Source organism: Canariomyces notabilis (assembly GCF_033297395.1).
Source record: "Canariomyces notabilis strain CBS 508.74 unplaced genomic scaffold N656scaffold_7, whole genome shotgun sequence".
In the NCBI taxonomy this organism is placed as follows: domain Eukaryota; kingdom Fungi; phylum Ascomycota; class Sordariomycetes; order Sordariales; family Chaetomiaceae; genus Canariomyces; species Canariomyces notabilis.
This window is the reverse complement of record NW_027041829.1, coordinates 11,396-36,415: the sequence shown is the minus strand read 5'-3', so window position 1 is coordinate 36,415 and position 25,020 is coordinate 11,396. Positions and strand designations below refer to the sequence as shown.

Sequence of the window (25,020 nt, the reverse complement as noted above, 5' to 3'; positions counted from 1 at the left end):
GCCAAAACGCGCAAGAAGCACCAGCTCTCAAGCGCTACATTGTGTATTTGGTCTAATCCTGATCATTATCGTTCCAGCCATAACATACCATACACCACAACAGATTTTCCTTCATCACAGAGTAGGAATCTTTTGTTGGCTCTCCTTCGTTCAGGCCTTCTTCAATGGATACGTGATGAGCTTGCCGGGCAGGACGGATACTGCCTGGGCTTCCAATCTCGCGTCATACCGCATCTGGTAACCTCACTGCGATATCCCCAGACTGTGTGATATAGCGAACCCATGGTAAGGAAGGGTATTGGAGCTACAAGGCAGAGAGAGGTTGGGTGTTAGCATGTTGAAGGGCTGTTTTAGAAATCACGCGAGTAGAGCATACCTTTGGCTCTGTGATCTTCAGATACCGCACCTGGATTCCGCTCGTGGTGAAATAGGGTATCTCAAACTTGACCTGAATCGGTCTCTTGGCCCCCTTGCCAGGGGCGCCGACACCGCCCATGCTGCCCCCAAAGCCGCCGGTCATGCCTCCCCCGTGCTCGTCATCACCTCGGACGCTGGGGAGGCCCAGCTCGGCGCGCATCAGAAACTCCTTACCACCCCCAAACTGCTTGATCTTCCAGACGATGGCGCTCTGCTCGGGGGCATAGTGGACCGACCCCACGCTGGTCCGGAAGCGCGGCGTGTCGGCGTCGTCGGGGACGGGCACGATGATCTCGACATTGTTGGCTGTGCTGCGGCGCTTGAACTGGGCCCTGGCCTTGAGCATGTACTCGATGCGAGACCCGCTGTGCGACTCGACCACGCACTCGACCCAGATCAGGGGCTTGACCTGCGTATTAAGGCGGTATGACATGAGCTCAAACTCGCCGTCGGGCGGGATGAAGCTAATGGTGCGGTCGTTCTCGAAGCGGGACAGGCGTACGCACTGGTGAAACTTGACGTCCTCCATTTCGATGGCCTTGCCCCGCGTCGTCCGCCCCGTGGTTTCAAACATGACCTTGTCGTTGAGGCCGAGACGCAGCTCGGGCATCCCTGAGAGATAGCACTTCATCTTGATGGCGCCTAGGATCTCGGACCGCAGTACATTGCCGTTGGCAGATACCAGCAAATTGAGGGACTCAATGACGTCAAGGAACACTTCATTCTTGCGGTAGCGGATGCCCTCAGAACGCCATGACACGGCATTGGTGACGGCGATGGGCGGGCGGGCTTGAATCTCGAGCTTGTGCGATTCCTGGGTGATGTATTCTTGCAGAATCTTGGACTCGGTGGTTTGCGGGTAGCCAAAATCCATCATCTCATCGAGAAGCTCGTAGATGATGACAAAGTTGTCGCGAATGGATTCCTCCTCGAGCGCCTTGAAGTACTCGGTAAAAACCTCGACAATCTTGTGCAGGAAAAGTAGGATCTCGGCGGCATTGGTATTTCGTTTCGTCAGGGCAAGCAGGTAAAGATTGTTGTGCCTTATGTACAGATACTGCACGGGAGCATGATTAGATTCCGGACGCGAAGGAGCAAGGTAAGACGACTCTTACATTAATGCCCTCGTGAGAGAAACAAGGGGGGACCGCTGACGACTCTTCTTCGGCTTCGCTGAGGAGGATGGGGAACTTTTCGACAGCTGACATGGGAATATCGCCGCGGTAATTACGGGCAAGAAGGGTCTTGCCCTTGAGGTCGAGGAAGAAGATGGCCGATGCCATGGCGAGGGGTCGCTGGCGATGCGCTTCTGCCACGCAAAATGGGCTGAAAGTCCAACAAGTGTTGTAGGGTCGCGGGTGGATGACGAGGGACGGCGCGAGCGCCGAAAGTCCAAAGGATCTCGAGTGGCTACGTCATGCAATTACATGGGCTACACGGCGTTTGTGCTGGAACCGCGGCCGGTTTGGGTTTTGGAAGGCGGTTCGTCGTTCCAAGTCGCAGCGCTTTGAGATGCTGGACTTGGCCATGATAGCGCTTGGTGATTGTCCGTTAACAAAGCACGGGCCAAGAACGTTGCAACCCCTTACAATCATTTAAGTTAGTGTGGACCCCTCCAGGCGGCCTGTACCTGCCACTGCCCGAGGTCCCAGGGCAGGCGCTCTGTGGTTGGCGGAAGGCTGAACTTGGCTCCGTTGTGCGGAGCATGGGCAGCAAGTGGCCAGTGCTTCCATGCCCCTCCATACCCTCATAAGATTTTCCCGCTTCGAGCAAATTTCTCTTTTCCTTTCCCTTTCTCAACGCGTCCAATAGACAGTGCAGTCCATCGTACGCACAACTGGTGCCGGCTTTCTGTCGAGTCTCCGATCCGTGCCGCTGTTGATGTAGTCTGCGATTCCGAGACGCGGAGAGGGATGGATTCTCCAATACGGTGCCATAAGAGCTGCCCGAGTATGTCGCTCTTTGAGGCACATGAATACGTTGCTTGGGCGGCGTCAGAGGCGCCGGACATTTCCACAATCCTGACAAGGTTGAATGCAGCCTGGCAGGAACCTGAGCATTACAATATGCTTACATCGGCCTGCCGAATCATGCTGCTTCCCATGACCAATGACGGTGGCAAATAGGGTAGCGCGCGGGAGTGTCTACGAGGAACCGTCAATTGACGCAAAACAGCTACCTATGAAGACGCCCTTCCCTTGCATCTTGCCAGTTGGGAGAAGGATGACCCGGCGAGCCCGGTCAGATAGGAAATGTCTCCAGCTTTGTGGTGATGGCTTGTTTCTCGGTTCTGAAGCTCGGTTTTTCGGCCTGTTCTGAGCGATTGGACCACTGCAGCCCTGTGCGATTACATGTGAAGGTGGGTCCAAGAGTGCCTCTCAGTGGATGTCGTTGTCAGAGGCTTCAACCGACAGCAGTGAATGCGGAGACTGTGACTCGTTGGTCAATGCTTTCTTAGCCTTCAAGCGGCAATCCATGTCTGACACGTGCTCGTCATCCTGCACCCTTCCCTGCTCCTGCAACCTGCACCTTCCCACCGACGAACCCAGCCCAGAGCAACTGAAGCCTGGGGGCTTCTTTCTCGCCCTTCCCTTCGTTTTTCTTTTTTGGATAAACCATTTTCTCTCTAGATCATGACACCGTCTACGCCAGAACTAAAGTTAGCGCCTATCCAGCCGCCGCATGAAAAGTCGTCTGCCGTATCGTCCGGGCAGACGTTGCCGCCGCTGTCTTCTCTCACTGGTGCCCAAGCCCCTCCTCCTCGCCATGTTCCCTTGCCGAACTCGCCAGAGCCTTCGCATCCCGCTCCCTTCTCCAGAGCGACAAACCACTGGCCCAGTTTAAACCCTTTCACCGCTTACTACTCACCGAGCCACCTCCAGTCCCCCGAACCGGCGTTTTTAAGCATGAACTCGGACAGGAGCTCTGAGCCAAGGGCTGCCAGCGTGAGCCTGGATGACCCCGATGTGAGAATGGCCGCCGAGGCACTGGGCCACCTGAAGACAGGTATGATGGACGAGGACCGAGGGTTCCGTGTTTGTGCCAAATCACTTACCGCTTGCGCCTTCACTTCTAGATTTTATGTCTTCCCCTCGCACTCTGGCCAGCCCTCAACCATCCATGCCCGGCGACGGCAGGGCGTCCAGGGATTACAAGACATCCACTCCTTTGCTCGGCAGCAGGAATTCCAATCAGCCGGAGCCAGAGCCCCTCCTTTCGTTGATCACAACATCGTATCCTGTGCTCGCGACCACCATCGAGGGCGCCGCCTCCGCGTACAACAGCAGTAAAAACTACTCACCTCACCTCAAGTCGAGCGCGGAATACGTCGAAAGTTACCTCAACCCTGTTGCCAAGGCTGTTGGTAATGTGGGTCGGAAAACCGGCGTTGAGGGTGGTGTGAGGTGGATTTTCGGGAGACGCAGCAGAAAACAACAATCGGCTTCAGATATCGAGACCGGCGAACGGGGAAACCACAAGCGGCGCAAGGCTGAACGGGACGATACAGGGCTCAAAATTCCAGATGGTTTGCCGCAGGATTTTGGCACGAGCAATGACGACCGACGTATGTCAGTCAGCACGGTCGACACTCTTCCCGCCTACGATGACCAGAGATCACCTGCGTATACCGAGACCGCCGATGGGCAACCGCCGCCGGGATACAATCCCACCGCTTCCGGGCAGCCATGGAGCCGCCGTCTTGTCGTGACGACTTCTGGGCTCGGGGTTGCTATGAAGCAAGAAAGTCTGAGAAGCTTGAAGTACTGCCTCAAGGTTCTGAAGGACACGAATGGGTATATCGGCGAGCTTCTTGTCACTCTGAAGAACACCATTGATGAGTACGATCTCGCAGCCCAGAAGGATGGTGAGGATCACGCCATGGCGGACGGTCGCGACCCGGCCCCTCGCAGTGTTCCGGACCGCAGCAAACTCATCTCGCGCATGACTGAGCTCCGAGACGATCTTTTCCGTGCAATCCAGCGCACGGTTCAGACTATCTCCAAATACGCTGGCAGCGCTCTTCCCGAAAACGCAAGGAACGTTGTTCACCGCCAACTCATGAGCCTTCCCGGGCTGTACCAGCTCCATTACGTGCGGGAGTCATCCGGGGCGCGGCGCGAGAACACCACTCCAGAGGCATGGTCGCGCGAGCGAGCCCACCTGGCTCTACTCTTCGCGAGGGAGGCGCTCCAGATGATGACGCAAGTTGCCGACGTCCTCAACAGGACCCTCGTGAGCGCAGAGGAATGGTGCGAGACATTGTACAAGAAGAAATCCGAGCAAGCGGATTCTCCCATGGGCAGTACGGAGCCTGTACCGCCTCCCGCCGGCGCCAGCCAAGATGTCACGATGTCTGGCTGACGGGCGCCGGAAATTCGAACCTCACAATGCCTTTGAGTCATCCGTTGATGGGCGCAACGGGTGATGCGCATGGAACCAAGTCACTACGCAGGTCCACATACAAAAGGCAGAGCCTCAAGCCATTATTACCAGGAAACATGGCTACCAGTGAAATTTCACACACCATGAACGCCCAGTTCGTGCTCCATCTCATCACGCCGCCACGCACGCCGTCGCGCGGCTTTTGTCTGATTTCGTAACGCATACCACTACTCTCTGTTTAACTCATACCTGTGCGATGACCGTGGTTTCCCTTGCGTTGTTCTTGTCCTTTTTTCTCTGTCTTGACACAGCACTTTTGGATATTTCTTTTGGTTTCGAGGTTATGTCTACCGGTTCTTGATGTTTGGTCGATATCCTTTTCCAGATTTTCCTTTTGATACATCTTGGAGTTATTACAAGTATACTCCACTTCCCATTTTTCGTCTTTGCGACGCACAGTGATAAAAAGATTATCTTTAAATGATTGAGAGGAAACGGCGTGGGCAGATGGGCGGATGGTGTTGTGGGTGGACAGCGGGCTGGGGTTAGATACATCAAAAACTTCATAGCAGCGAGATCGCTCAGGCCGCGCACTCTGTGGTAGTATCCTAGGTTACTGTGTGGGCGAGCATGCGTTATGTTCTATGGCATTACACAATTCTTGACTGCAAGTCGTATGGCTATTCCTGCTTGAGTTCCTAGCTCATCGCCCAAACCACCTATGTATCGTCGAGACACCCATAGCATCCATAAAGGGGTCTAGACTCTAGAGGAGCTGTTGAAATACGTACTGGTGACATATATGAGTCCGTCCTATATACGCCGCAACAGGACGCTTCACCCCCTCTTGTTCGAGACTTGCGCCCGAGAAGACACTATCTAAGCTCCTTACCTACCTGGCAGAGGCACGTCCATGGTGCTGCCTGGGGCATCGACAGACTATTGATTACTCCCAAGCAGCAAGACCGCGTAGTTGAGCGCACCGCTCAATCTCGCGTCCCTTCTGAGTCAAACACGAGCTCGAGCCTTCCCTCTAGCACACTGTCGACTCCAACCTTCACTGTTCTGGCAAATGCACCGCCGTGGAACAGAACGCCCAGCTCTTGGCTTGTATACCAGCTGGCGCGGTCCATATTGCCAGATCCAAGAACGGTGTCCTCGCCGTCGACAATGGTTAGTTTCAGGTGTGAGTGCACCGGCTCCTCGGCATCAGGATGGGCTCGGCCTGAAATCAACGGTCGTCCCTCCCGCCTACTAGAGCTGGCGCTCGACCGCGCCCTGAAGTAGGAAACGTGCAGGCGCCCCAGGCTGCGGCGGCCTGCTTCGAGGTCATGGATGGTTCCCGCAGAGTCGCCGCGGTGCAGCGCTGCTTTGAGACGGCGAAAGCGCCGCACAAGCGAACCGATGCACCAGGACGTCGTGGTACCCGCTGTAACAAGCTGTTCCAGGAGCATCATCTTCCGGCTCGTCACGATGGTTACGTCGACACCCCGCTTGAGAGCGTCCAAAAGCGCGTGGATCACGGCCTTGCACGTCAAGTTTGGCGTCTGTATGTAGATGGCCCGCCGGGCCTGTTCGAAGAGTTGAAGCAATGCGATGTTGAGAGGAGTGGGCGGAGGAGGCGGGTGCTTTTGCCAAGGGAGCGGATGGAAATGCGGATTCTGATGGTACGTAGAGGGAAGCACCAGCGTAGGAAGGGTTGCTGGAGATCCGGGGAAAGAGGCTGTAAGGTAATGGGCGGTGCTCGGGATCAAGCTAACGCCTGCCTGGCGGGCATTTAAGACGCCAGCTCCCTCTCCGTCGTCTCCGGCTTCGAGACTGAGAGGGTGCCGGAAATCAGGGCTGCCCTCCTCCCAGGTGAGCGAGTAGAAGGACATCAAGGCCTGGACAGCATCGCCGGTGATTTCTACGCAGCCCTCCAGCCAAGCCTCCCAGCTGACGTTGCAGCTCGGAACAAAGGCCCGCTGCCTGTCAACAATCAGAAACTTGGGATGCAGCACGCTAAAGGGGAGGAAGAAGAGGCTCTTGACTCTGAGCTGGATGGCTCCGGCCTCAAGGAGGGCAGCATCGGGAAGACCAAGTTTACTGGGCCACGACGATGGCGGGTAGACGTAGCCATGCCGGGATTGCGGGTGCAGCAGCTTCTGGAGCAATGACCGTGACGACAAGCATATTCGGACACTCAATGGCGAAAGCGGCCGCTCCCCCCTTGACAGGGCATCGCTGATCATACTAGCTCGATGAAGCGCGAGCTTGGCCAGAGCGTCATGGAGAGCTGTCAAGGTCTTGGAAGGCGCCCAAAAGCAGGTGACAAGGATGACCTCGGAGCGGGCGGAAAGGATGGCGGGAATCAAGCAGCGCGTGAATAGTTCGGCGCCCGTGCCAAGCGCGAAACTTTGAGGCTGGCTATGAGACTCGATCAGCTCGTCGCTAGGCAGTTCAGTGCTTCTACGAGTGCTGGGTGGCGGTTGCATTGCCATGTGCCGTGATCGTAGCCGCCCGAGCAGCCCTGCGTTGAAGCTCGGAGGATCCATGCCGCCTTGAAGTATGTAGATACTCAATGAACGAACAGTTTAGGGAGCGAAGTGTTTTACATCTGAATCAGTCTAGGCCGACACTTGAGATCGAAGTTAACGGTGTTGGTTGAGCTTGGAAGCTGCAGTGGTGAAGTGTGGGTTCCCTGTAGGACCAACCTTCCTGTTGGATGTCGCGTCTGATAAGATAAGAGCCAAAGCCTGGAAATCAAAACTTGGAAGCCCGCCTCCACTGCAATTTGGAGAATCACTTGATTCATAAGTCAAACGACTCGAATGACACACTGCAAATGGTGGCTCCTACGCACCGGCATCAATGACTGAAGGTGCTATCCACGAAGCGTGGTGACTGATATCCACAATTACCTTGGCTTCAAGTAGCTAAAATTTCCTTGTCATGACTGACGATACTTGATGCTGCGCAAGAAGAACTGCCTTGCTGAGACTAACACTCTACAGGTCCTATGATCTGCTGATTTCGAGACAATGAGGCAACAGCGGAATCTCCTACTCTGCTTCGACGCGTTTGGGACCTTGTTCAAGCCGACACGCCCCATCCCGGAGCAGTACATGACCGTGGCGCGTCAGTACGGCCTCGAAGGGTTCGGCTTGGACCAGCTCGAGGCATCGTTCAAATCTGCTTTCAAAGGAGAATTGCTGGCACATCCAAACTATGGAAAGGCCAGCGGGATGGGTGCTGAGAAGTGGTGGACAAACGTCAGTCAGCATACCCCTTACCATGATTAGACCGTCCAACATGATACTTACGTTACCTACCTCATAAGTCATGTATCATCTTCTGACGGACACATTCATCCAAACAGGTGATCCATAAGACTTTCCAGTCACTGTTGGCGCCGGGTCGCGAGGTACCCAAAGAGCTGGCGCCCGGACTACTCCACCGATTCTCTTCCAATGAAGCATACACCACCTCTTCCGACATACTCTCGCTCCTCCGATTGCTCAAGCATCATCAATCATCCCATACTAGAAGCAGTCTACGTGGCATTGTGGTCGGAGTTGTTACCAACTCGGATGACAGGGTGCCCGGCATCCTGTCATCGCTTGGATTCTATGTGAGCCCTCTTCGCTTCGGGCACAACATCGACACGGCTGTCCTCGCGAGAGAACAGTACGACATTGACCTTCATTGCATGTCGTACGACGTCGGATTCGCCAAGCCGGACCGTCGCATTTTCGATGCCGCTGAGGCCATGGCCAATACGGTGATCGCAACGCAGAACGGCGCCGGCCCCGCTCGAGATGGGGGCCGAGCCGAGGGAGATGTACCCTGGCTCAAGCTGTACGTGGGTGACGAGTTCCAAGTTGACGTGGTGGGAGCACGCGGCGCTGGGTGGAACTCGATCCTTGTCGGTCCAGAGACGGACAGCCAAGAGCAGCTTATAGATATAGGCCAGACTGGACACATACCTCTCGACGATGTCTTCCCGCTGCGCTCGGGGTCTACGGTGCCGGTAGCGCTTCGAGCCGGAAGCGCCAGAATGGTGCTTGAGTGGCTCATAACCCAGCGCCTTGAAAACGACTGAGCTTCACCATCATCTTCTGCTCTCAGGCTCTCAGCGACGGATTCCAACAGGCTTAAGGAGGGTTATGGCTGCAATCTTCCACCTGTACGGCCACCCGTCTTCGACAATGGGACAGCAAATTGAATAATGAGGTTGACTACTAGTATGCTTTCCGTGTCCCAGTCCGGAACAAGACGTTGTCCTTAGCTGATACTAGAAGATGGGCACAATCGAAAGAGTCGGATCAAACTTGAAATCGCGGTGTAAGCCAGATCCAGCTGTGGACGGCGGGTGGCGGGTGGTTGCGGCTGAGCCTAAAAGTCTGATTGAGGCCTAGCGGGCTTCATGCCAAGGACCAGGATCAGGAGCAACCCCTGAAAGCTTCAAACGCGCCATTCGTTGGACGACGCGAGCGTTCCCACAGGAGCATTAAATAGATCCGCCTCGCTGGCCTTAGCCTTTCCCTTCTTGCAGCCCCTCAACGAAAGCCCACGGTGCGCGGATCTGGACCGTTTTGTTGTCCAAGACGATCTGTGACTATCAATGGCGTACAACGGGGCTTCATCGTTCGGCCCTCCCGGCCACAATTCATCGCAATATATTCCATACCGCCCACCCGCCACTCATGGCGAGCAGCAGCAGCAGCAGCACTTACCAGGGGTTGGCCAGGCCTCGGCAACCGCACATGGAGCCCAAGCCGCCCAGAGTCTCCCGCAGCATCAATACAAGTACCATCAGCCGTCGCCTCCGCCGCAGCATTATGCCGACAGCTTGGCGCCCGCCTTGGCCAATATGAGCGTCGCCGGCATGGCGCCGGCTCCGCTCCGATTACAGCGGAAACCAGTGTCGGGGCCGGGGACGCCCCATGATCCGTCAGCGGCGTCGCAAACACAACAGGCTCACGGCCAGCAGCAGGCGCTTTATCCTCCTAGCGGCTACTTCTCACCTCCAGCCCCAGCCGTGAGTAGTCCGTACCTTGGGCATCCCGGAATGCACCAAGCGCCGTTCCATCAATACGGATCGTATAATACCCGGGGCATCCCCACGGCCTTCGGTGCGCAGCAATGGCCTGCTGCCCAAGCATATCCACCGCCGGGTTACCCAACACATCCGCCTATGCCACAGCAATCAGCCGTCTTTGAGATGGAGGCGCCTCATGGCATGCACCACCCTGCGGATAAGACGGCGGCGGGACCGACGAAACCAGATCAGCCAGTTCAAACTTTCATCGCCGAACTTCAGGGTTCTTTCCCTCCAGAAACGCATGACCAGAGTCCTCAGGACACCCAGACTGCTCACGACACCCAGACTGCTCAGGACACCCAGACTGCTCAGGACACCCAGACTGCTCAGGACACCCAGACTGCTCAGGACACCCAGACTGCTCAGGACACCCAGACTGCTCAGGACACCCAGACTGCTCAGGACACCCAGACTGCTCAGGACACCCAGAGTGCCCAAGGCGCTCAGGGTGCCCCACCTCCGTCATCTACAGACGTAGCTCAAAGCAGCCTTGAACAAAGCGCCGACGCTAGGCCTCCTCAAAGTGAAGATCAGAAGGAGAATTCACCTCCGGTTCCAGCTCCGGGGCCCACTGAAAGCGAGGGTCTCATCCCCGTCGGGCGTCCTGCCCCTCCTGATCACGAGGGCCTGATTCTCTCTCACTCCTCAGGGAACCAAGCCGCTGAGCCGAAGCTATCGTCTCCTCCTATCTCACCAAGCCCTCCCCTCCCTGTCCAGTATTCAGGGGCTTCCCATTCCCAAACAGCAGCAGCCCCTTACCCCTCACCTGGCTCACCAAATCCGCAATCTACTAGTGGCACACCAGCACCTCCCAGCTTCGCACACCAATGGCCTACTCATCCCGCATCGCCGCCTCCTACATGGACCCCATCGCAGGCACCCCCAGCGGCAACCTATTCGCCGGCATCGTTTCCACCTAAACCGTCTACGTTTCCGCCTCAGCCGTCTACCAGCCCGGCACCTGTCGGCTCATTTCCGGCTTCCACACCATCGGCCATACCGTCTACACCTTCCATTGCCCCATCACCGTCACCCCAACCCCAAGCATCGGCTGCTCCTCATTATGGCGTCCCATTCCCGTCTCCTCAATATGGCGCCCCGGTCCCGTCTTCTCAGTATGGCACCCCGGCCCCGTCTAAACCACAAACGTTCAGAGGCCAGAAGTTCGGCGACTTTGCCAGCTCAGTATTCAGTAAAGACACGGTCAAATGGAGCAAGAAGACGGCGAGCCTGCTCGGCTCCACCATCAAAAATGCCGCCTCGTCGGCTCACGCAGCTGCCATGAATGCCCAGTCTGCCGCTGTGCAGGCTGCAATGCTGCAGAGGAGGCCGACTTCGGCTTCTCATCACCACGTAGCATCCGGGGTAAACAGTCCCCCTCAAGCGACGAGCCCTCCACCACCAGCCTTTAACGGACATGCCTTTGTTGCTCAGGGGTGGCCGTCTTCAACCGCCCCAGGAGGACCAACTCCCACTGTCCCGGCGTATGGGGCAAGCAACCCGGCCCCGACCAGCGGCATGCCAGTGGGACAAGGCCCAGTGCCGCCGGCATCCTACAACCAGACAACACCTGCCTGGCCGCAGCCGGTAGCTCCACCGTCCAATTTGCAGATGCCAGCTTCAGGATCTGGCATTCAAGGTCAAGGGATGGGTGGACAGCCACTTACGCCGAATCAACCGCCGGCGCAAACGAATTTGCCAGCTCAGCCAGGCGCGTGGCAGCCGACAAGTACTCCCACCCAGGCCTCAATTCCGAGTGGTCAAGTTGCAGGCCAGATGCCACCGTCCCAGCCCAACCCTCATCCACAATGGCCACCTGTGCAGGGTCAGGCCTGGGCGGGCCAAGCTCCCAACGTTCCGCCCTCAATGCCCGGACAGTACGTCCAGGCTCAGAGTGCCGGGCATGCGCATGGGGGCACATGGGCACCGGGCCCAGCAGGGGGTCAAACTTCACCACCGGCTCCCAACTGGCAGCAGCAGCCCCCTCAGCCACAGACAGTAGCAGGCCCACCAGGTGGTCAAACTCCGCCACCGGCTCCGAATTGGCAACAGCAGCCTCCTCAACCACAGACGGGAGCAGGCCCACAAGGTGGTCAAACTCCGCCACCAGCTCCGAATTGGCAACAGCAGCCTCCTCAACCACAGACAGGAACAGGTCCAGCAGGAGGTCAAACTCCACCACCGGCTCCGAACTGGCAACAGCAGCCTCCCCAACCTCAGTGGTATCCTGCACCTGCATATCAGGCTGCTCCTGTAAGTGGATCGGCACCGTACCCTCCGCATGGCAGTGGAAATGCATATGGACAACATCAACCTCTACATGTACCTGCGTATAACCCCACTTTCCAGCAGCCCCAGCCATGGAACGTGAACTATACCCCGCCAGCAAACCAACCCACCTCTGCAGCACCCTCCCACGGATCCAACTTTAGTCCAAACCCGACTCCAGCGCCGCCTCCTATAGCTGGAACCAACCCCACTCTTCGGGACTCTCCTCACGGTGGTGGTATGCCGCCTGCTGGTCTACAACCACATCCCCAGAGGCAAGGACTGGGACAGGGACCCACGTTTCTGGACTCTCCTCACGGTGGTGGCATGCCGCCTATAGGTATCCAACCGCAGCCACAAGGGCAAGCACAGGGACAGGGGCAGCCGGCCTCCGCGCAGGGTGAGGTTGAGGGCAAAGATGAGGGTGAGAAGGCCGAGGCAGCAAAGAGCGGCACGCCAGGGCAGGCTGAGGAAGAATCCACCCGGAACCCCTCAGCAGTTGTGACTGAGAGTGAGACCCAAACTGCTGGTGCTGGCGGGGAGGTTGTTATTGGCACTACTAGTGGTAATCCTAGGCAAGGTGATGGAGTGGGTGCTGATTCTGGGTCCGGTGCTAAGAATGATGCTGCGGCAGCTCATGTTGGTGTTGTTATTGACGCTGACGTCGAAAATCAGCAAGTCAGGACCGGCCAGGCAGGTCAAGACAGTGAAGACGGCAAGAAGGACGCAGGCAACTTGAAGGATTTGGAAGAGGGTCGTCGAGTGGAGATACATGTACCAGGAGGGACCATCCAGGGTAAGGCGCCGGAAGAAGCTGGCAGTGTCGTTCAGGTTGGGGGGGATCAGGCTACAAAACCGACGGGTAGTTAGTTATTCGTGAGGATCTCCACCTGTCTCTTGATTATATAGGATATGGGCTTTTTGGAAACTAGCTGGTCCGTGTTACTCATCAATCTGGAAGTATTGATTGCGTGTCATTATGGAAACGTGCTGGACTGCGGGAGCTTCTGTTTGTTTCGTTTCGTGCGTCGCCCAAAGCTGATAAGAACCGGTTGGCTGGTACACCGGCTTCCCGGTTACGGCAGAGCCTCGCCAACGTGTGATGGCGTCAAGACAGGGGGTCGGTCGATGTCGTGATCAGCACCCTTGCCGTCCCGTTATCTTCGCACGTGTCGCTGGCAGACGGCCCCCCAATGGAAGTGGGCCACGGCCTGATGTCGCAATTCTAGCGGCGCTGTGGTCATGATATAATTCAAGTATAGTGCGCCCATCTTGACCATCAAGTATGAACACAATGGGGATCGAAGACTGTCCCCGCCGCATCAGGACACCGAGGTCTTTTGGTATTTAAGGTGTGATGTATCCGTGATACTGTGCTCGATACTACCGATTATGTGGTTGAATTTTACTTATCCCACAGGTCGTAGCAGCCGTAGGGTAGCTTGCACGAGGCCACCGTCCCCCAAAGAAAATAATACTACGCAACTCCGTCAACTCGTTGGCACCACCGGTAGCCTGCGAGCATGGCAGATGCCGCAAAGGACCCTCAAGTCGGGCCACGACGGGCAGACGGCGGGGAGGGGGAAGATCTGGACAAGAAGCTTGCTGAAAAGCGGGATGCGGCATCTGGTTCCGAGCTGGAGGATGCTATGGAGGACGACCGTGTCAACGAGCGGGCCTTGCTTCGCAAGATGGACGCACGGTTGTTGCCCGCTGTCGGGGTCTTGTATCTGCTCTCCTTCCTGGACCGCAGCAACGTGGGCAACGCCCGCATAGAGGGCCTCGCAGACGATGTCCACATGACGGGGAACCAGTACCTCACTGGGCTGACGCTCTATTTCGTGGGATACGTCCTCTTTGAAGTGAGATAGATACCTACCCGTTCATCATCCCCTGGGTTATTTGATCACTCTGCTAACCATGGCGTGCAGATCCCCTGCAATATCATCCTCAAGCGAACGAGTCCGAGATTCTGGCTGCCGACATTGACCGTCGCATGGGGCATCGTCTCGACGCTGATGGGAATTGTCCAGGATCTGGCGGGCTTTTTCGTCGCGCGCTTCTTCCTGGGCGTCACCGAGTCAGGGCTTTTCCCGGGTGTTGTATACTACTTCTCCATGTGGTACAAGAGACGTGAGCGGCAGTTCCGCGTCTCGCTCTTCTTTAGCTCCGCGGCCCTGGCGGGTTCCTTTGGTGGGATATTGGCCTATGTGAGTACATTACTATGGCTCTCGACCTCTGTTCAGGGGGGTGGTGCGGGATAAACTGACACTTTCCTCGCAGGGAATTGGGCATATGAAGGGCATCGTATGGCCAAACGGCTGGCGCTGGATCTTTATCCTTGTATGTCAGATGTCCGAGTACCGATATGTTCGAGAGAGACGGCCCAACTGTGACCATTGCTGATATAGCATCCCATCAAAACACAGGAAGGAATTGCCACAGTCGTGGTCGCTGTTGCAGCCTACTGGTTCATCTACAACTATCCAGACACAGCCGAGTTCCTCTCGGACAAGGAGCGCAGCTTCATCCGGAGCCGCCTTGCCTCGGACAGTGACGCGACCCATGATGAACGGTTCAGCTGGGACAATGTTGTCAAGGCGCTGCGAGACCCGAAATGCTGGCTTTACGGGATGAGTTTCCACACCATGAGCCTGCCTCTTTATACCTTCTCATTATTCCTGGTACGTACCTAAGCCATCTATCACCCGTTCGAATCTGGGCCACGCCCCTGCGATGACGGGCAAGGAAATCTGAGCGGAAGTTGCTGGCTGACCTGGCCTCACTGCACAGCCAACCATCATCAAGGATCTCGGGTACACAGCAGCCAAGGCCCAGCTCCTTACCATCCCGCCGTACGCATTCGCATTCGTGACCACACTGGCAACGGCAGCCGTCTCAGAGCGACTAGGGAAACGTGCCGTTCCGCTGATCTGCTCGGCGCTGTTCGCCATGATCGGGTACATCCTCCTCCTCGCGAACACAGACCCGGCGGGACGGCCAGGCATCTCGTACTCAGGCACCTTCTTTGCCGCGGGTGGCATCTATCCGGCGACGGCACTGGCGCTCTCGTGGCCGGCCATCAACGTATCAGGCCAGACAAAGCGGGCTGTGGCCAACGCCATGCAGATCAGCATCGGCAACCTCGGCGCCGTGCTCGGCACGCAGCTGTATCGCAGCGGTGACGCGCCTCGTTATATTGTCGGGCATAGTTTTGCGCTTGGCTATCTGGCTGGCAATGCTGCCGTTTCTTTGGCCCTGTACTTGCTGTTGAGGAGGGAGAACCGGCGACGTGAGACGATGGCCGAGGAGGTGAAGGAGGTGGGTGAGCTGGTCGATTGGCGTGGAGATGATGATCCTAGATGGAGATTCCAGTTTTAGGTGCATGTAGGAAGCCGCTTTTTCGATCGACTTCAGTTAATATACCGGTGGATCATAGATGTAAGGTTGCTGCCCAGTGCCCACCAGTAGGCAGGAACAGTTCTAGTACCCGACCCCACCTTCCACAAGGATTTCACAACCAACATCAATGGAACCTTCCTTCATTTTCAACCTCTGGTCGCAATCCACATTTATCTGAACTGCGCCTTTAGCAGCAAGTACATTCATCGGCGAGAATCGGAAAGGACCCCAGCCGACGAGGAGACGACCACGAGGGAGAGCTTGGGCAGAAACGAAAGGTGAATCAAGGCTCCCCGCCGCTCCAACATGACAAGCAGAAATCTCAACCAGACCTGGCGCGACGTGGTCTTCAAACAGTACGAACAAGACCACGCAGCCGGCGTCCCCTTCCCCATCCGCTACTTGATCAACGCCGCAGAGTGGAAGAATGACATCTTCATTGAAATTCCTAACAAGATCGACGTGCCTGTCTTCCGTCAAGCCGTCCTTTACTTCTCCCGCACACGACGCCTTGCAGACGACCCGGCATACGAAGACAACCTCATCAAAGTCCGAGCACGCGTTGCACGTTTCAGTCCGTCCTCTTCTGCTCAACGCAATGTGGATGCTTCCCCGCAAGACGACACTGACCAGCCTGAGCCTGCTGCTGCTGGCAACAGCGGCTAATGCTTGGGAATGTTGTCATTTACGGTGACGGCGAATGCGAGACAACGCCGACGACCTATTTCTCGGAAAGTGGTAATAAGGGTATATACTACCCCTTTTTCCGACTTTCCGGCGTCGCTTCCGCGAGCATGACGGGATCCTGGCGCCGGACATGCATCGCCATCACGGATGCGTGGAAGGCGTTTCGGAGGGCCCATGGAGGTGCACGAAGTGGATTAGGCGACAGCTCCGGCCTCCGTCACAGGCGCCGTCTGAGCCGGTGAACGGATCGGGACCGGGTCACGGGATTTCATCCGTTGGGCGAGCGTTGAGCTGTTCAGCTGAATTAGTGAATGCGGTTCATCAGTGCCAGGGAAGTTTGCTAACCTATATCGAGCAGCACTATTGGTACACTACATATGATCTACGATTGTCAATGGCAAATCTGGTGACACGTCACACGAGCCTCTGACTTTGAGGAAATCGAGTGTCTTGGCAGGGACACCAGAGCGGGTCGGGCTGCCAGCTCGTGTTTCTCAGCTTCTCCAGGTTCCCTTGGTCAGGGCGGATACCAGCGCTTCCACGATGGGCCAATGCCGTGTCTCAGGCCATGCAACCCCTGCATCTGATCTTGGGACAACGCATCAGATGAAGCACCAGCACGGCGCAGGATCTGCTCACGTAACAGGCAATTCCATTTTTGGCTTCGCAGTTGTAAGCAGTGTACATGACCTTACATAACTTCTGCAGATGGATGACGGACACCAAACACCTACCAATCGACGTTACACTACTTGAGCAATATGCCGGGTTGTTGCCCAACGCCTTGATGCCTTCGGCAGTGCCGCTCTGGCACCTGGCAGCTCTGCAAACCCTTTGCTTGTGCACGGGCCAACCAATGGAACCGCGTCTCACTGTTTGCAGTTCGCAAAGGCAGACCAGGTGCAGAAGGCCCAATGGCAGTGCGTGTCGCTCCGCAGGGCGGCCGATCACCTCGGGACTGTCGAGTCCTCTTTACCAATCGAAATCGCACTGTCCCTGTCGCGTGGGATTTTTGTCAAACATGTCCGTTCCTTGAGGGTCCAGAAGCGGCTCTTGGCGAAGCATCCCTGGAAATGTCACCTTTGCGGTTCCTGGAATCCTGGGCAGTGCAAAAAGGAACCCCTGTCAATCCGCGCAGGGGCCCAGGGGGAATTCGAACCGCGACAATTTGACAAAAAGCCCTTGGACGCGGCAAACTCCCGGCATCCATTCTTTTTTCCCTTTGTTCGACGATCATTTCAGCTTCCCAGTGCCGAGCCCTATCCGCTCGTGCAGGCTTCTTCCATTCCTTCAAGTCATTTGCCCCAGATTCACCTAATCTGTCCCTTATTCTTCCACTCTTTTGGCCCTCCTTCCATCGCATACCACGTCTACACGTTGCTTCGCTCTGAAATCGTATCAGAAGTTGCGGCATTGCTTCTCAGCTAGCTGCCTCCCGGGACTTTAAGTTGCTTTACGCAGATACCGTGCTAAACATGGGCGACGATGGTGGTCACGGCCCGGCGGGTGCCGGCGGCGCCCCAGCTGCTGCTGCCGCTCCCGGCGCCGCTTCTTCTGCCGCGACAACCGTCACGGACCAGCAGGCAGTCCAGGGCTTCGACAGGAACCGGAAGCCCGTCATTGACACGAACGGGCAGCCATTGGACGAAATCACATCCATAACCTCCCCTCGTATACATACCCCGAATCCCTTCAGCCGCAAAAACACTTCTCTGGACATCGACGACTATTTTGTATGTTAATGTCCATGCCTGCCGCAACAGCTTTGTAAAGTGTGTTTGCTGACTCTGCTTCAGACTGGTCCCCGTGATATTCAGAAGCACTCCAAATGGCCCATCTTCCTCCAGATGCACGGCAGCATTCTGCCCAAGATGATCCTCCCCTTGCTTGCCATTGCAGTATGGTCGTCTCTGATCACTGCCATCAGCATGGAGATCCATTCTCGTAGGTCCCACTCCGCCCCTGGAAGCCCTGTTTTGATGCTCAAAATGAGACTGACAACACCCGCCAACAGTTGGGATTAGCAACATTCTACTCACAGTTCTCGGTTTCGTCGTCGGTTTGGGCTTGTCGTTCCGTAGCTCAACGGCATACGAGCGTTATGCAGAGGGCCGGCGGTACTGGGCGCAGTTGATCCTGGCAAGCCAGAACCTTGGCCGAGTGTTCTGGGTACACACTGCCGAACGCAAAGATGTTCCCGAGGAAGAGAAAGAGGAGAACAGAAGGAGGGAGCTGCTTGAGAAACTGTGAGACACAAATCCCCCCCAACCCCGGCCACGGGTGTCCCCATGTACTGACCCGACGGTCCGTGTCGCAGCACTGCTATGAACCTCATTGTGGCCTTTGCCGTTGCTCTTAAGCACAAGCTCCGGTTCGAGCCCTATACATGCTATGAGGACATTTCGCACCTGGTTGCGCACCTTAACACGTACGCCCAAGCCGCGACCCGAGACGACCCTGAGAATGCCCACCGATCCTTCAAGCGCCACGGTTTCTTCAAGAGCGTGGGCGAGTATCTAGGCGTGTCGTTCGCCGAGAGCAACCCGCGCAAGGCAATCAAGAGGGCCACCCGCCCACTCGGCAACCTCCCTCTTGAGATCCTGTCGTACATTGCTGCCTACACCGACGAGCTTGCCCTCACTGGCCGCCTGCCTGTCCCGATGCAGCAAACCGGCGCGTACAACAACATTGCGTCCCTTAACGACGTGCTTACTGGCACCGAGCGTGTGCTCAATACGCCGCTTCCCATCGCTTACTCGATCGCCATTGCGCAAATCACATGGGTCTACATCTTGCTGCTGCCCTTCCAGCTGCTGCCCACACTGCAGTGGATTACGATTCCGGCCACGGTTGCGGCAGCCTACATCATCCTTGGTATCCTGTTTATTGGGCGCGAGATTGAGAATCCCTTTGGACAGGACGTCAACGACCTGCCGCTCGAGGGATACTGCGCCCAGATTGCCGCCGAGATGGACATTATCGCCAGCCAGCCGAAGCCGCAGAACCGCCAGTGGATCGAGTCCATGGAAAACAGGGTCTTGTGGCCGCTTTCCAACTCGGGCTGGCATGTGTGGATGAGCCGCAGCGAGGCCAAGATCCGCGAGGCTGTCGTTCAGAAGGTTGAGGCGAACTTTGAGACGAAGAAGCAGCTGGAGGCCGAAGTGGCTAACGGACGGCCGATGTCGGAGAAGGCAGAACACCGGGCAAAACACTCGGTGGACAATGTCTAAATCAAGCCTGGGTTTGGTGTATTGTTTGGGTGGACGGCAGGCGTGAAGTAGCGTATGTCGTTGAGTTGTTGATACCTATGTGTCTTGGCTGGGGCTCTTCGATGTCATGGTGTTCAGAGCAAAAGCAGAAAACTAAAATGCATACCTAGGAATGCGGGCATATATTGTTTATCTTTCTTTACTGCACGGACTCCGGCAACCCAAATTCTGGATTGCAGCTGTATTTAAGGGTTCTAAAAGGACGTTCATAATCAGATTCATCAAAGCACAAGTATCACTCCATATGGCCGTGTACGCATTGGAGGTCTTAGCTGGTAGTTCCCTATCATAAATAACTGCTCCCCCTTTTCTAAGCTTCACCGCCTACACAGTGCTTAATGTTCCCTGAGCTGCCAACCCCACAGTGGGAACACCCACAGCGACCGCCAGCGGGGATTCTGCCAGTCTCTCGCAATTGAAGACCACCCACCCACTGGAAGGAGACCTTGTGCGGACCCGAGCGGATCCAGACACACTTCGCATCACGCTCCTGCTGCCCTCCCAATTGCGCCAGAAGACGCGATTGAACCAAAATGCTGTCCGGTATACTCATTTTCAATCAAAAGGGCGAGAACCTGATCTTCCGTGCGTTCCGCAACGACTGCCGCCCACGTCTCGCCGATGTCTTCCGCATCCAGGTCATCAGCAACGCCCAAGTCCGCTCGCCCATCCTCACGCTCGGCAGCACCACCTTCAGCCATGTCAAGCACGAGAACATCTACCTTGTTGCCATCACCAAGAGTAACGCCAATGCCGCACTCGTCTTTGAGTTCCTCTACCGTCTGATCCAGCTCGGCCGCGGCTACTTTGGCAAGTTCGACGAGGAAGCCGTCAAGAACAACTTCGTCCTGGTTTACGAGCTCCTGGATGGTTCGTGGGCGCTGCTTTTGTGCTGTTCTTCTGTCGACCCTTTCGCTTTTTCTTCTGCGTTCCCTGCTAACCTGGTCGTGTGCCTCTCGGCGTCACAGAAATTATCGATTTCGGCTATCCCCAGAACACCGAGACGGACACGCTCAAGATGTACATCACAACCGAGGGCGTCAAGTCAGAGCGGGCCATAGAAGACTCAGCCAAGATCACCATGCAGGCAACGGGTGCCTTGTCATGGCGCAAAGCCGACGTCAAATACCGCAAGAACGAGGCGTTTGTCGACGTGATTGAGGACGTGAATCTGCTCATGAGCGCGACAGGCTCGGTGCTGCGCGCCGACGTGACGGGGCAGATCATCATGCGTGCCTACCTCAGCGGGACGCCCGAGTGCAAGTTTGGTCTCAACGACCGCCTGCTGCTCGATAACGACGGGATGCACAGCCTCCCGAGCGGCAACAGGATGGGGAGCAAGGCGACCAAGGCTGCGGCCGGCAGCGTCACGCTCGAGGACTGCCAGTTCCACCAGTGCGTCAAGCTGGGCAAGTTCGATAGCGACCGCATCATCAGCTTCGTGCCGCCCGACGGCGAGTTCGAGCTGATGCGCTACCGCGCCACCGAGAACGTCAACCTGCCCTTCAAAGTCCACGCCATCGTCAACGAGGTGGGCAAGACAAAGGTGGAATACAGCATTGGTGTGCGGGCGAATTTCGGGTCCAAGCTGTTTGCCACCAACGTCGTGGTCCGCATCCCTACGCCGCTCAACACTGCGAGGATCACGGAGCGGTGCACCCAGGGCAAGGCAAAGTACGAGCCGTCCGAGAACAATATCGTCTGGAAGATTGGCAGGTTTACCGGCCAAAGCGAGTACGTCTTGAGCGCCGAGGCCGAGTTGACAAGCATGACAAACCAGAAAGCCTGGAGTCGGCCGCCGCTGAGCATGAGCTTCAGCCTTTTGATGTTTACCAGCTCCGGGCTGCTTGTGAGGTATCTTAAGGTTTTCGAAAAGAGCAACTACTCGAGTGTCAAGTGGGTGAGGTACATGACAAGAGCTGGAAGTTATGAAATTAGGTTCGTCAATCATCACCTGCCCTGCCGTCAGGCTTTCTGCGGTCCGTCTACCTCTGCTAACCCAATTCCGATTCAAGATTCTGAGTTTATAGGTTCCTATCTTTGCGCCCCTCAACTGGGAAGCACGTGCATTCCGAGGCATTGCATGACAGGGTCGTGGCGTTTCGGTTATTTGGGGAAGCATAGTGATACCTGGGCATGGATAACACCGGCGGATCGGTAATTTGAGTGTTGGTTTCAGGTCAGTAGGGAATCTCATCCAAATTTGATATAGCATACCTAAAACCTAAATCATTATCGAGAACAAGATAGAAGATTCGGAGATTTGGGCAGGATTCAGGAATCCCAGTGCAGCGTATCACCGTAGCTGTTTAGAAAGGGGCCTGGTTGCCGTCCGGGACGGACCCCTTTTGCCTCAATACCAATCCCTGCTTTATAAGCCAGCGCCAGCTATCACCATGATCGTCCACATTATACCGGGGACGGGCAGTGTGCCAATCACGTTGTGATGAGCAAACTGCCGATGGCGAACTCCTCCCTGGTTACGCTGGCCAATATCACCGAATGGCTGCCAGGGCCCGTGGCAATTATCCGCTACCCACATTAGCCTCCGAATGCTATGCCCCTCCAAGCTCCAGGTAGAGACCCTCATTATATATTTCCTGAATGCCAGCGGTGCGGAGTCAAGGTTCAGGACTATACTTTGCTTTGTTGGCTACCACTCGTCTCCCACAGCAAACCAAAGTGACTCCAAGCCACGATGCGCTCACTGGCATATCTCGCCCTTGGGGCCGTTGCGCCCCTGGTGTCATCGGCCGCCGACTGCACGCGGGAATTCCTCAAGACCAGCGCCGACAGCCTCGTTGCAGCACAAGCGGCGGGCGATCCCAGCCTGCTGAAGCCCGTGGCGGCCACTCTCGACTACCGGGAGAACTTCTCCCCGGCGGCCTTTAAGACGGGCATCCTGGCGACGCCCATCAAGATCGACCATAGCCGGCACAGCCTCGACACGACGCAGTGCGCCACTTACACGGAGCTCGTCTCGGCCACGGGGAGCAAGCCGTACGTGCTGGGCGTGCAAATGTACTTTACCGACGGCGCCATCTCCAAGATCGACACGCTCGTCACGACCACCGGCGACTGGCTCTTCAACGCCACGGGCACCCTGTACTGGGCCTCGCGCGAGGACTGGGGCACCATCCCCGAGGCTGAGCGCGACTCGCGCGCCGTCATCCAGGCGGCGGCTGATGCGTACTGCGATATCTTTAGCAATAAGAGCGTGGTTGTGCCGTGGGGACGCCCCTGTGCTCGGCTTGAGGGTGGGATTTACACCGGTACTGGGGGGCCGAATGATAAGTGTGATGTGGGCATCCCGAGTGGTGTTGCGCTTGTTGACAGGCGGTATGTCATTGATGAGACGGTGGGGGCTGTCTCGGTTTTCCTCAGCTTCTCGGGCATCCCGGATAGTCATGAGTTCAGAGTGGAAAAGGGCAAGCTGCGCTTCGTGCATACGATTACCGTCATGACGGCCCGTCAGGGCAAGGGCAAGGGCAGGCGGAGGGCTGTTCTGCCGGACCGTGGTAGGCAGGAGGAGGATTGAGCTCATGGAGATCTGGTAGAGGTGGTTAGGGGAAACGAAATGGAAAAGGTAGGAGGAAGATAAAAGAAGAAGTACATGTAAGAAACGGATGTGAAAGTAAACAGGGGTTAAGTAGCAAATTTGACCTCACTATCGAGTACTATGAACACCAATTCTCGTGTCTATACTGAGGTAACACGCAGCCACAGAACCGTATGTCGTATGACAAGATTCCCCTTATCGCGCCGGCCCCCCTCTCGCGCCATCAATCACGCCTTCACGCTTTCATGGATTCCAATATGGCGCGGATGCCGGCAAAGTCAAGCTCGGCCAAGGTCTCCTCCCAGACCCGCTGTGTAACCGCGCGTCCTTCGGGGGTATACAAATAGGCAGCGAACCTGTGGCAGACTAGTCAACAACCAGATGGTAACTCTCTTACTTGGGGAGGATGACAAACTTGAATATTGAACTTACGGATGAATCTTCCAGCTCATGAGGAAACAGCCGTGCGACTCCTTGCCCTTGTTGACAATGGCATCAACAAAGCACGACGCACCAACCTTGGGCGACCTTCCCGTAGTGGCACCAAAGAGCTTGACGCCCAGCCTCAGCCCGGTACCCGTGACCTCGCGCGCCAGGTTGGTGCCTTTGCACCAGGCCGGGTCTGCCAGATTCACAATAACATCATCCGCCCAGACGTAGTCAACCAGGTTCCACAGAAACATGTGGGCCAGCAGCTTGCTCGAATTGTACGTCTCGTCGTTGGTGAACAGCTTTGGATCGTCAAACGCCTTGAGCACAGGAACCTGGTTTCTCTCGGGGAACTTGGCCGCCAGTGTCAGCGCCGCGCTGACAATGGTCAGCCGCCCGGGCTCGCCATGCTGATTCTTCGCCTTGAGGATGGGCAGCAGGAGCACGGCGAGCAGCATGGTGGACAGGTAGTTGACCTGCAGCGTCTCCTCGTGGCCGGTGCTCGGGACCGTGGTAAAGGTGAACTTGATGATGCCCGCGTTGAGCAGGGCAATGTCGAGACGAGGCAGCTGGGACTCGGCACGCCGGGCAAAGGCCTGGATCGATTCGTACGAGCACATGTCCAACTGCCAGACTTCTATGGTAGCTTTGGGGAACTGGCTGCGCATCTTGGCCGCGGCAGCCTCGCCCTTGTCGACAGACCGCACGGCAAGAATTAGCCGCGAGAGGTTTAGGCCCAGCAGCTGCAGGGCGGCCTCGTACCCGAGCCCCGTGTTGGCCCCGGTCACGATGGCCGTCTTGCCGGAGAGGGTTGTGCCTGGGGCTGGCCATTGCGGCTTCTCGCGGAACTGATTCAGGAAGAAGATCTTCCCGAAGGACTTGTACGATGGCTCGAGCTCTTTGGAACCAACCATGGCGGATATGACGGTGTGTTAATGCTGGGCTTGGTAAGGCATGCGTCTTGGAGGGGAAGATCAGGACGAAGCGAGGCTGAATGTCTGGGTGCTTGAGGAGAGGAAGCCGTCCAAGTTCAAACTGCTTGCGGACAGCATGGGGAATTTGACTCTTTTGTAGTCCCACTTGCACAGGCAGCTATGGACACGTCCATGCTCAATGAAAAGGGGACGGGGTTGAGCCCGGCCTTAACTCCATGGAGTTACGGCTTCGTGTTGTTTGAGGGGCGTCGGCAGGAGAGATGGTGTTTCTATGCCTCAGGTTTCCTTTTTCAGGGTAGTTTATGGCGCGGTATGCCTCTCTATTGACGAATTCCGGACTTTGCGTCTGGCGTGGTTATGTGTAGGTCAGAATACCTAGGTAGGTAGGTAAGTACACGTATTGTGCTGAGGGTTGGGCACTGAGATAGGTGATATCAATGACCTCCACCGATACTAGGCAGATAAAGACTACCTAGGTAAGTATCTAAACGTTTAGATACAGCTCAGCCCACAGAAAACGGGTATCTTGTTAAGCTCAACACCCGTAAATTTGCTGTAGAACACGGACCATCCTTAACAATTTGGTAG

At 56.4% G+C, this 25,020-nt stretch overlaps 12 protein-coding genes across 12 annotated transcripts; 7 read left to right on the top strand and 5 right to left on the bottom strand.

Annotated features, from left to right (window-relative positions):
• Positions 1-154: 154 nt before the first annotated feature.
• N656DRAFT_777645 (putative clathrin assembly protein AP47) lies at positions 155-1,885 on the bottom strand. Its single transcript, XM_064814864.1, has 3 exons — positions 1,533-1,885; positions 377-1,474; positions 155-304 (listed from the first exon to the last, which is right to left on the bottom strand). Exons 1-3 carry the CDS (start codon positions 1,698-1,700, stop codon positions 224-226), a joined length of 1,347 nt encoding a protein of 448 aa, XP_064671239.1. The 5' UTR covers positions 1,701-1,885; the 3' UTR covers positions 155-223.
• Positions 1,886-3,050: 1,165 nt separating this feature from the next.
• Positions 3,051-4,779, top strand: N656DRAFT_706817 (Opi1-domain-containing protein; the record flags this gene model as incomplete). Its single annotated transcript, XM_064811382.1, has 2 exons — positions 3,051-3,423; positions 3,494-4,779. The coding sequence occupies 2 exons, from the start codon at positions 3,051-3,053 to the stop codon at positions 4,777-4,779; spliced, it is 1,659 nt and encodes a 552-aa protein (XP_064671238.1).
• A 1,007-nt stretch (positions 4,780-5,786) lies between these two features.
• Positions 5,787-7,334, bottom strand: N656DRAFT_843971 (phospholipase D/nuclease; the record flags this gene model as incomplete). Its single annotated transcript, XM_064819115.1, has 1 exon — positions 5,787-7,334. One exon carries the CDS (start codon positions 7,332-7,334, stop codon positions 5,787-5,789), a length of 1,548 nt encoding a protein of 515 aa, XP_064671237.1.
• A 486-nt stretch (positions 7,335-7,820) lies between these two features.
• N656DRAFT_707274 (uncharacterized protein) lies at positions 7,821-8,881 on the top strand (the record flags this gene model as incomplete). Its single annotated transcript, XM_064811420.1, has 2 exons — positions 7,821-8,051; positions 8,159-8,881. The coding sequence occupies 2 exons, from the start codon at positions 7,821-7,823 to the stop codon at positions 8,879-8,881; spliced, it is 954 nt and encodes a 317-aa protein (XP_064671236.1).
• A 2,665-nt stretch (positions 8,882-11,546) lies between these two features.
• Positions 11,547-12,245, bottom strand: N656DRAFT_796902 (uncharacterized protein; the record flags this gene model as incomplete). The annotated part of the gene is made up of 1 exon (XM_064817580.1): positions 11,547-12,245. One exon carries the CDS (start codon positions 12,243-12,245, stop codon positions 11,547-11,549), a length of 699 nt encoding a protein of 232 aa, XP_064671235.1.
• Positions 12,246-12,643: 398 nt separating this feature from the next.
• N656DRAFT_796901 (uncharacterized protein) lies at positions 12,644-13,129 on the bottom strand (the record flags this gene model as incomplete). The annotated part of the gene is made up of 2 exons (XM_064817579.1): positions 12,644-12,998; positions 13,098-13,129. The coding sequence occupies 2 exons, from the start codon at positions 13,127-13,129 to the stop codon at positions 12,644-12,646; spliced, it is 387 nt and encodes a 128-aa protein (XP_064671234.1).
• Positions 13,130-13,800: 671 nt separating this feature from the next.
• N656DRAFT_788609 (MFS general substrate transporter) lies at positions 13,801-15,532 on the top strand (the record flags this gene model as incomplete). Its single annotated transcript, XM_064816705.1, has 5 exons — positions 13,801-14,013; positions 14,083-14,361; positions 14,435-14,494; positions 14,581-14,835; positions 14,945-15,532. 5 exons carry the CDS (start codon positions 13,801-13,803, stop codon positions 15,530-15,532), a joined length of 1,395 nt encoding a protein of 464 aa, XP_064671233.1.
• Positions 15,533-15,859: 327 nt separating this feature from the next.
• On the top strand, positions 15,860-16,219 carry N656DRAFT_796899 (uncharacterized protein; the record flags this gene model as incomplete). The annotated part of the gene is made up of 1 exon (XM_064817578.1): positions 15,860-16,219. The coding sequence occupies one exon, from the start codon at positions 15,860-15,862 to the stop codon at positions 16,217-16,219; it is 360 nt and encodes a 119-aa protein (XP_064671232.1).
• Positions 16,220-17,496: 1,277 nt separating this feature from the next.
• Positions 17,497-19,820, top strand: N656DRAFT_591840 (UPF0187-domain-containing protein). Its single transcript, XM_064810217.1, has 4 exons — positions 17,497-17,973; positions 18,037-18,184; positions 18,255-18,486; positions 18,558-19,820. Exons 1-4 carry the CDS (start codon positions 17,716-17,718, stop codon positions 19,468-19,470), a joined length of 1,551 nt encoding a protein of 516 aa, XP_064671231.1. The 5' UTR covers positions 17,497-17,715; the 3' UTR covers positions 19,471-19,820.
• Positions 19,757-21,900, top strand: N656DRAFT_591813 (clathrin adaptor, mu subunit). The gene is made up of 4 exons (XM_064810216.1): positions 19,757-20,379; positions 20,478-21,447; positions 21,525-21,688; positions 21,750-21,900. Exons 1-3 carry the CDS (start codon positions 20,043-20,045, stop codon positions 21,529-21,531), a joined length of 1,314 nt encoding a protein of 437 aa, XP_064671230.1. The 5' UTR covers positions 19,757-20,042; the 3' UTR covers positions 21,532-21,688; positions 21,750-21,900.
• On the top strand, positions 21,810-23,189 carry N656DRAFT_777634 (uncharacterized protein). Its single transcript, XM_064814863.1, has one exon. The coding sequence runs from the start codon at positions 22,208-22,210 to the stop codon at positions 23,045-23,047; it is 840 nt and encodes a 279-aa protein (XP_064671229.1). The 5' UTR covers positions 21,810-22,207; the 3' UTR covers positions 23,048-23,189.
• N656DRAFT_591779 (NAD(P)-binding protein) lies at positions 23,176-24,673 on the bottom strand. Its single transcript, XM_064810215.1, has 2 exons — positions 23,501-24,673; positions 23,176-23,424 (listed from the first exon to the last, which is right to left on the bottom strand). The coding sequence occupies exons 1-2, from the start codon at positions 24,409-24,411 to the stop codon at positions 23,304-23,306; spliced, it is 1,032 nt and encodes a 343-aa protein (XP_064671228.1). The 5' UTR covers positions 24,412-24,673; the 3' UTR covers positions 23,176-23,303.
• Positions 24,674-25,020: the final 347 nt, after the last annotated feature.